General features: G+C 43.9%; 1 protein-coding gene across 1 annotated transcript; it reads left to right on the top strand.

Annotated features, from left to right (window-relative positions):
• Positions 1–2615: 2615 nt before the first annotated feature.
• MYCFIDRAFT_84724 (uncharacterized protein) lies at positions 2616–5260 on the top strand (the record flags this gene model as incomplete). The annotated part of the gene is made up of 3 exons (XM_007934178.1): positions 2616–2833; positions 2896–3347; positions 3651–5260. The coding sequence occupies 3 exons, from the start codon at positions 2616–2618 to the stop codon at positions 5258–5260; spliced, it is 2280 nt and encodes a 759-aa protein (XP_007932369.1).
• Between the last annotated feature and the right edge of the window lie 5274 nt (positions 5261–10534).

Below are 10534 nucleotides of genomic sequence, written 5' to 3'. Positions count from 1 at the left end.
AGTAACTAGAGCGAGTTAGAAGCTAAGGCCTATAAACCTAGAGTATACGCAACTATCGAGAACCCCGAAAACTAGGTATTTAATAGTATTATTAATGCTAAAGAATATATAGAAACGTTCGCTTTAGAGAAGGGGTTTAAGACGAAGAAGTAAGGCAACCGACTTAATACAGACTATATTCTATAGACCTTCTAACGCCGCTATGCTAGGTATTTAATACCTGCTATTCGACAGGCTAAGAGAGACAAATTAGAAGAGCGAAGGCGTCTTAATCTAATAGCAAAGTAGCGTAAAGGCCGCTCGAAGTTATACGATTGCCCTTAGTCTATAACGATAACTGCTAAGGACTCGACTAACCCTAATAATAGCTAATAGACCGTTACGTTTAATAGCACTAACTACAACTATCTAGCAGTTAATCTAATAGTATTAGCTAACTACTAACGGCGTTACCGCACTACCGAGATTGTCTAAGAGATACTTAATCTACGAGCCGCTAGTGCTTCTAATCGACAGATTAAGACGGCTATTAAGGCTCGTTTCTCGAGCGGAGGGCTGAATTTAGCAGTCGTACTAGCTACTTTACGAGACATCTTAAATGCCTAGCAAAAGGCTAAGAAATTAAGACTCGCTAGCAAGTTAGTAGTAGATAAAACGATCGAGGACCTCCTATAATAGAACTACTTCGTACGGAAGGCCGTCGGCACTAGACTAAGCGGTAAGCGACGGCTAGAATAGCTGTAGTTCTCGCACCCTAAGATAATCAATATCTGTAAGAATTGTCCGGATATTATAGTTATAGATTGCACCTATAAGACTAACGATTATAGTATGCCGCTGCTTGTAATCGCCTTACTTAATCAATTTAACTAGACCTTCCCTTTAGCGCTTATGTTTATGCCTAGATAGGCTACTAAACAGTATTTAGTAGCTATTAGCTATATATAGGAGTTGCTATCGGAATACGGCGTAGAAGAGCCTCGCCTCGTTATCTACGACCGTAACAGGGCATTAATAAAGGCCTTAGCAAGCGACTAGCTTTACCTGCGCACTTAGCTCTGCCGCTAGTATATTAAACGCGTAGTAGAAGCTAATGCGAAGGCCTTCCTTAGTACTAGACTACCTAATCTATCGACAAGGCGTAGGCTATTAAGTCTAGCGGCATAGGACTTTATAGACCTATTTAACGCTGCTATTAACTCTTAGTCTATTAACTCGTTTACTAGCAACTATAGGCGTCTTAAGGAGGGTAAGATTGCCGCTAGCAATAGTAAACTAGCTCGTAACTACTCGGATAACGAGGCGTAGTATAGACTAGCTTTATACGTAGCGGACACTTAGTAGATCTATCGAGAATAGTGTATTAAATACTAGACCGACAGAACACGCTATTTTAGCAATATAACAACGTTACCTATTAAGGGTTGCTATACTAGTATTAAGGCATAGTTAACGACCTATAGAAACGATATCTATAGCTTTATTAACCGGATAGTGCCCTATTTCTACTATTAGATTAACCGCTATAAGGCAATAGTTAGACTCGAGATTATACGACTAGTAATAGTATTCTTTAACGACCCCTTCTATACCGAAGTTGTTAGCTATATTAGTACCTTCGCTCTACGCAAGGCGGCTAATAGAAGGGCACTTGCACGCGCTAAGATTAAGAAGCGGAAGTTGAAAGGTTATTCGCTATTAGTCTGTTTATAGTGTTATCGAAGGATATATAGGTTAAATTATATATACTAGATACTAACACTTAAAGAGTCTATAACCGGCATTCTTACTATTAGCATGTTTAAGAAGCACTAGCGGATACTAAGGACTAATTATAATAGCAACGAGACTAGCACTTACCGTACCTTAGAGCTACTAAAGCGGATTAATAAGCGGCTTATACGGTCGACTCGCTATAAGGCAACTAGACCTAAGCTTATTAAACAACCCGCTAAGGCCACTAAGGCTATAGACTAGTAAGAAGCGATAAGACAGGCTAAGCCTAGAAGGCCTATTCTACCTCTACTACTACCGGTACTATAGTAACCTTTACGTAAGGGTTATATATACAAAACGGCCTATAGGAGGTATAAGTGCGTTAAAGACAGTATAGACTACTATATAGGCTACTATAAGTATAGGCTATACGATAGAAACCTAGTATCTACTTACTTACCTACGTAGGAAGGACTTCTACTACCTCCGAGAACTCCGCTAGTATCTATAGCGCTAGCAGGTATCCTAGGCTACACTAATTTAGTATAGTAGGAGCTATACGTTAATACGAGGGTAGTAGAACCTTATTTGCTAGGTAGACAGTATGCCTAGAGTAGTTAAGATTAGCTCTAGGGTCTAATTCTATATCTATTATTTACCTAATTCCTCTTTCCTACGTTATAATTCTACTTAGCAGCTAGCATAGGCATTAGAAGTCTCTATGCGATATTATACTATATAGATTACTAACAATATAGTCTCACCGAGACCGGAGCGGCCCTGGGTCCGTTAATTTATGAATAGCCGGGGCTAATTTACGAATAGTCGCGCCCGTCGATCTCTTCTTGCGCTATCTCCAAGCACAACCTGACAAGTCGACTTACCAACACCTGACTAAGATGGACCCTTCGAAAGCTCATCGACGACCATCATCATCATCATCATCATCACCTCGACTCCCTGCCCTAGTCCACCCAGTCCAAGACTACCTTGGTCAGATTCGGCGATACCTCGACTCCGCTACGTACGCCGACCAGGCCATTGTTATAGAGACGTCCAAATGGTATAGCCCCGCAGGCGATGAGGATATTGAGGATCAGTTGGTCAATGTCTTCCGGTAAGCCTGATTTCTGATTGATGTACAAGTTTGTTCCTTTTTTTCTGACGCGGGCACGCTAGAACAGCGAGTCGGATTCTCAATTCCTCGGATTCCCAACGCCGGGCAGAGTTGACGTTCTTACGAGACGTTGGATTCGGGGAGGAGGAAGTTGAGGCAGCGCTAGCAGAGGACAGGAGAAGACGGCAGGGAGCGGACAGGAGAAGACGGCAGGGAGAGGACAAGGAGGATGGAGAAGATACAGACACGGTTCAGGCTCAGCAGGTGGCATTCGAGGACAAGGAGGATGGAGAAGATACAGACACGGTTCAGGCTCAGCAGGTGGCATTCGAGGACAAGGAGGATGGAGAAGATACAGACACGGTTCAGGCTCAGCAGGTGGCATTCGAGGACAAGGAGGATGGAGAAGATACAGACACGGTTCAGGCTCAGCAGGTGGCATTCTGGGGCGGAGGATTTTCTCCCTCAATCTACAGCTGGTTGGATCTAGTCAGATTTGTACTGGCGCCGGCTAGTTAGGACGTCGTGTGTCGCGCGCTAGGCGAGACCACCATTTGCGTAGGCTGATACCTAGGTAACGAAGAAATATTCGCGCCGCAACGAATCTGCACGGCGGAATGGAGAGGAACTGCCACTGATCGTGCTGGCTGTAGCCAATGATGCATCCAAGACGCCGTGAAACGTCGGCGCAGAAATCTTTCCCTCCGACGGCTAGCGGTCACACAGCAAACGCAAACGTACGCAACGAAGCTGGATCTCCTCCTGCTCCCGACTTTCCTGCACAGTGCTCTGATATTTCAGAAAATCTGTTTTCTAGACCTGCAAATACACAACAGCAAACGGCCGTACACAGCCATGGCCAGCTTCTTGCTTTCGAGCATCGATATCGCCCAATTCGGGTTCGCAGCATACTGCGCATGGCAATGGCACTCTTACGTCGTCGACTCCCCGAATACCCTCCTTATTACATTCATGATCTATTTCGCGATCCTTATCTCAACATACTACGCGAACCTAACATCCTGGCTATACCGCACTACCCGCCGCCTCGGCATTCTCTCCACCCTCGCTCATCATCTGTCTAAAGCCATAGTCTTGTTCTATCTTCGCATCGGCGCTATGATGATTATTCCTCCCGCGCCTATGCCACGCTCCCCAAAGCTCCTCTCCTGGACCTTTTGGCCTGGAGTGATCCGATCGCTATTCATCGCATGGCGAGCCTGGCCCGCTTTGAAGAAGTCGTTCTCGACATCAATCTTCCGCGCGCTTATCGCTCCCTACGTTGCCTTCGGAGTCTCGCTTTTCCTCTTGACACAATACAAGGTCAACAACACCTGGGACCCCAGCGACGGCCGAGCAGGTGTCAGTTTCCAAGACTTCGTAAATGCGACTGCAGATGTTGCACGGCAAGGTTTCTGGCCGCTCGAGCTGCGGATCAGAAGCGATTGGTGTCAGATTGAGAGGGTCGCGTGGCAAATTGGTTGCGCCGAGCAGAGGGACACTCCGAGATGGCTTCGTAGTGGGGATTGTACCGCTATGTTTCCCGGATTGGTCAAGAGGACTCCGCTTGATATTCAGCAGGATCTGACTTTGACGACACGGTGTCATCGCTTGTCCGAGATGTTGAACGCGGTCGATGGGCTTGGAGACACGTTTTGGCTCAATAATGTTACGGAGGACAAGATTGGGCTACGGTCGCGGTTTTGGAACGTTGCCGATACTTTGGTCGAGTTCTCGGATATTGCTGAGAAGCTCGAGCAGCAGCCAGGGCGAACAGACACCGACCTCTCCCGCTATCACAGGCTCCGAAGATTCTTCACACGCCACCGCATCATCACCCCCGAAGTCCGTCAAGAAAACTTTACCCTCTGGTTCCTGGGCGCCAAATACTGGCACATCCTCTTCTCTCCCATCTGGAACCGCCTAACAACCCTCATCACTACCCTCTACCTCCTCGACCCCGAATACGACCGAGCCCGCCAACGTCTAGACGACGCTCGCATCGGCCTCGACGCTCTGCACCACACCCTCGAGCGTTGCTACCCACTTCTCCGGCAATACGGCACCACGTTGGGCATCCTCCTCGCCGCCTACCCCGGCGTGCAGTCCGATGCTGGCGTGTTCCCGAGCCCGTACGAAAGTCATCTGAGCTCCGTGTATCTCCGCAGCAGTCTCATCGCCGATTCTACAGATCCTAGCAGGATCCGTGATGTCGGGGACAGTGTGTATGCGTGGACCATTTCTATGGCGAAATCGAATCTGGGGGCCCGGCGGTCGTGGAGGAAGGTCGAGAGGTGGCTGAGCACGGGGAAGGAGGTGGGTCGTTTGAGTGAGTCTCGGATTGATCCTGATGCACCGAGTGAGAAGGAGGCTTGGCAGAAGTTGAGGGAGGTAGCAAGGGCAGCAGGTGCGGTGGATAGGAAGTAGATAGGTAGGGATGTTATTCGGAATTAGGGCGCTGTTTGCCTGGTCTAGCTTAAACCTTGTCTCTAGCTACCGGCGCTTCGCTACGACACAATCCAATCGGTCTCTCTCCGTAGCCGAGACAGCCTGGACTCTAAACCGAGCCCCAGCTAGCCGCCCGAGCCCTAGCATAACCCGAGATTACGAGATCGCCTGTTCTATACAAAATCGCGTATAGAAGCGATAATCGCGTCGCTACAGGCCCCGCCAACCGGGCAACTACCGCTATACTATTGCTAGCAGCTATAAAGCTAAAGTTTGTTAGCAAATTAGTAGTATAGTACAATTTAAGGTATTATTAGTTATTAAGGCAAGTGCGTATACTCTATCTACTTAGGTCTAAGCGGGTTACGACCTGCCGCCTTATAACTACGCGAGGCTATATATACTAGCTTATACTAGTCTTTTAGTTACTAACTAGTATACTATTACTAAGTAAACTAATAGTGCTATTGCTAAGTAAACTAATAGTGCTATTGCTATAGCACGTTATAGTATAAAGGGCTTATTATCTGTCGTACTAGCTATATAAGCGATAACTGCTAGCGGTAGTATTATTGCTAAGTAGCCTCTCGTCGTTATTGCTTATAGAATGCCGCCTATTAGTAGTTGTATTTAGCCTATTGTCTAGCCTACTATTCTTCTAACTATAGACGATAGTTCTTACGTGCTCGGAGGTCCTTAATCTCTCGGCGAAGTAGATCTAGCTTAGAAGGTGTCTTAGAAGGTAGCTCCGGAGCGGCGGCTAGAAGTAATAATAAAGGCTTAACTCGTAGATTAAAACACTCGAAGCCTCTTAGATAGCAAGTAGAGCTATACGGTCGATTAGCCTTCTAGTAAGGGCACTATTAAGTGCGGTATTAGCTCTTTACGCACTTATAGTACTTAGTAACCGTAGTACGAAGTTATATAAGAGACACGCCTAGTTCTAAGGCAAAGTCGACTATTCTAGCTATTATTGTCTTCTACTTCTTAGTTACTACAACCTTATTTAAGTCGTCTAATTCTCGAGCCGTTGCTATACGCTTTGTTATATACAATGTAGCTCCGCTAGTAAGAGGTTTGCGGTTGCTATAGATTACTTCTAGTTCTCGTAGATTGAAGGTTCTATAGAAGTCGATTAACTAGTGCTTATAGAAGTAGCTTAGTAATAGTATAGCGCGGCTTCTACCTGTTTCGAGAAGCTTTATAATATCGTATTTATAAGGATAACTATACGTCTTACTAAGGTAATCGTTATAGCGGCATTATAGATAGGAGTACGAGTACGCCGAGTGCTTAATCTCGTTGCCGTCGTTGTTAGTTATAGTCCGTAGGAGGTCGTAAGCGCGTTAGTATCGAACCTTAACCTCGAGAAGGCAGTAATCGCTTATAACTCGAGAAACGCTCGCCTAAAATAGTCTAGTAAGTGCCTTGTTATACCTCTTTAGGTTCTTAGTAAGGCGGATACGACGGCGATTATACCCTTCGCTCTACTAGTTAAGAAGGCTCTTAAATAAGGTAAAGATATCGTAGCGGCTACTATAGTTAAGCTATTGTTTAATACGGCCGTAGGTAGCTTCAACTCGCGAGGTTGTCTTATAGCTAAAGTGTAGCACTTCGTTAGTCTAGCAGTCGATAATATAAGTCTTATAGCACTACTAGTTGTTATTAAGATAGGCCTTGAATATAGGATAGACGTTCTCTAGTTTCCGAGCGTTCTCGTTAAACTCGGCTTTAGTTTAACTATAACTAGTATAAGTAAACAACCGTAGAAACTTGCTAGTTTAAGGACTGTTAGTCTAAGAGCTATCGGTGCCCTTTACCTAACTAAATTCGCTACGCTCCTTCCGGATACGAGTTAATATATCTTGCTATAGATACTAGTCGCAGACGATATTTAATAAGCCTAGATAGACCTCTTTAATCGCTAGCATTAAGGCGACTTCTCGATTAGTGCTAATAACGAGAGGTAGCGGATAACTAGCCTATTTAAGACCCTTCCGCAGTAACTATAATAAAGTAGTAAAGTCGGCTTAATTAGGCTTCGGTCGAATAAGGCTAACGCCGAGCTTAATCGTGTTGTTTATCGGTCTAGTAGCGACGATATCTAGAAGCTCGAGGTTATAGATATTAGTTAAATACGTCGTATTAATAATAAGTATATATAGCGTATTCTTAAAGGCCTCGAGTGACTTAGGGTAGAGCGCAACTATACTTCGAATAGTACCGTTCTCGGGGTTCTCGTAAATGTCGTAGAATATGCCGTTCTTATCTAATAACTTAACTATCCGCGCGGCCTAGTTCATTTCTTGTCGTACGTTAATATTGCGAGTCTAGGCTATATTATATAGGTTCTATAGTTTGAGAATAACACTACGGTTGCGGAAGTATACTATAATCTTCGAGGTTAGCATTCGCGCTTACTAAAGTCGCTCTAGTTGCTTAAGGAACTAAGCCGATCTCGACTGTCTCCTATATATAGTAAGAGCGATAATATCGTCTTTCTTATAGTTATAAGAACAGTAATCTTCCTTAGTAGAATAGCGGATAACCTATTAGCCTTCTAGTTGCGCTAGATCGATAGCAATAGCGTAGAAATAGAACCTATAGCCTATTTTCTTCGAAGTCGACTTCCGCTTTATTACTTCCTTATCCTTCTACGTACGCTTATTAGGCGCGCCGAAGCAACTATAGACCTACCGATAGCGATATTTAATGCCCTTCTTATTCTTCTATAGCTTGTACTACTTAAACTTATATCTAGTCGACTTTCCGAAGGTATATACGTATTCGACGAGGGCGTAGTGCGATAGAAACTAAGACTCGCGAGGTATAGGTCTATAACGCTATTTCTTCGAGAATAGGTACTTCTAACGGCGTAGTAATACTAATCGACAGTTAGGAAGCGATATACGCTCTCGAGGCACGCTTAGTAAGCGACTGCGACCTCGAATACGTGTCTCTAAGACAAATTAGACCTCTTCCGACGACTTAATATCTACTACCGTCGATTGCGCGCCGTCTATTACTATTTCTACCTCTTCCTACGACTTAATATCTACTACCGTCGATTGCGTATAAGAAGGGTATATTAGTAGGTAGATAGGGTAGTAGTAGGTATAGGTAGTATTCGATAAGGAGCTAGAAGGAGAGGGAGGAAGGCAGGCAAGTTAGCCTACTACTAAGCGCTAAGCCCTACCTAAGGCATCGAGACCCTAGCTTTACTCGAGCCCGGTTATATGCTAATTACGTATAACCTCTTTAGTCCTAATACACGCTTCCCTTCTAAAGGCCGCGCCCTCGTAGCCGGTCTTTGTTCTAGTCTCAACCTCTATTACTACTAACTTAGTAGGTCTAATAAGCCGCTTAGTCCGCGCTAAATTGAACGTATAACTACCGATTATATAACTATATTAAACCTCACCTCTAATATAGTACAATGTGCAACTCTAACTACGCTATCCCTATATATAATAAACTATAAAGTAATATATATTTACAAGAATTGAAGGCCTTCGACTAATTACAATACGAGCGCGTCTTCCCTACTATAATAGGTAGACGTACGAGGTATTACAGCCCTGCCTCCGTTCTAAGTAATGTCGTTCCGAGTTCTCTACGTCTACTCTAAAAGACCTAGAAATGTCCGCTTCCGAGGGTTTGTCCGTTCCGAGGGTCGTCCTTGTTATTATAAGGGCTATTATTTACTATCGTAGTTTTACTAGCCCTAATTAGTTAGGTTTAGTAGCCTTTAAGTGTTAACTAATTATATCTTTTCAAAAAACTCAGTTCTTCTAGTCTCTATAGGTAAAGGCTATTATAAGTGTAATAGTTAAGGTTCGCCTCGCTTAAAGGGTCGGAAAGATCGAGGAGTAACCTATTGTCCGCAAGATCGACCCCGGCTAACTTAGCTCTATAGTTTTGCCCTTAGTTAGTCTATTAGTCGCTTAATCTTTTAGGCGGCTTAAAGTTTTAATTAAAGTTTTAATCAACCCCTTAGTGCCTTAGGCTCGTAGTATAGGTAAGGTTGTATCTATAGGCGTAGTAATAATAGTAAGTAATATTAATAATAGCGGCGCTAGCCGTCTTAGCGCTAACTTTACCTTGCTTCTAATTTCCTTCGTTAACTAATAACAACTTAGTAACACCGTTACTAATATAGTCGTGTCCTTCCTTCTTTAGATAATAATATACTCCGCAATACCGTTACTAATATAGCCGCGCCGGCTACTAGCACACTGCTAGCTCGTAGCGCGACACTATCGTCTTTATTACCGTTATTCGTACGCGCGCGCGCGTATCGCCCTTGTCGATCGCTTAGGCCTTAGGGCCTCGATAGAATAAAGGAATAGAAGGGGGCGCTAAGAGAAGGGTCTTATAGGATGCGCTAGTAAAGAGGTGGATTCTATAGTAGTATAGTCTTATTGTCCTTTGTTACTAACAATTGCTTGCTTCTAATTAGTTAGCTAATAGTACCCCGGGGATAGTATTAGTCCTAGGCCCTAATAGTAACATTATAGCCTCTTAGCCTTCTTCTTATTCTTTACACTAGTCTAATACTCGTCTAACAACTCAGTTATATCCTTAAAAGAGTCTTTAGCCTCCTACGAGTCCTATTTAGGTAAATAGCCTTACTATCTTAGGAGGTACTCCTTCTTGCCTTACCTAGTCCGATGCTTTAGTATGCGCTCTATAGACTATAGCTCTTCACTATCGGCTAAGACTTCTTCTAACTTAGTAGGCGCTTTATCGCCTTCGCGCTAGTAGTATAGCTTAAGGAGGGATACATAGAAGGTATTATAGATAGTGTAATAGGGTAGAAGCTATAACTAGTAGGCCTATATACCCTTAGCCTCTCGAATGCGGAATAGGCTAATGTATCTTAGTACGAGATTAGGCCTTATTTTGCCGTTAGGTAATAGGTGCTTACGGATACGGAGGTTCTTCGTACTAAGTATAACTATATCGCCTTGTTTAAAGGTTATTAGTGTATAGCGCTTATCGTAGTAGGTCTTTTAGTACTCTTAAGCCTTTGTTAGCCTCTTAGCTATCTTAGTATAGATTTCCCGCATCTTCTAGACACGTTCTATTGCCGCTAGTGTCTCTAGTACTTAACGCGCTTCCCTTTCCTTACGCTCGGCCTCGAGCGAGGTAAATAGATCTTGTAGTAACGCGGCGTTTTAGCCTATTATAGCTATATATAGTAAAACCTTAGTAGATGAGTGTATACTATTATTATATACAAACTCTATAGGC

This window comes from Pseudocercospora fijiensis (assembly GCF_000340215.1).
Source record: "Pseudocercospora fijiensis CIRAD86 unplaced genomic scaffold MYCFIscaffold_17, whole genome shotgun sequence".
Lineage (NCBI taxonomy): Eukaryota > Fungi > Ascomycota > Dothideomycetes > Mycosphaerellales > Mycosphaerellaceae > Pseudocercospora > Pseudocercospora fijiensis.
The sequence above is the reverse complement of the archived record's forward strand: the minus strand, read 5'-3'. Positions and strand labels throughout refer to the sequence as shown.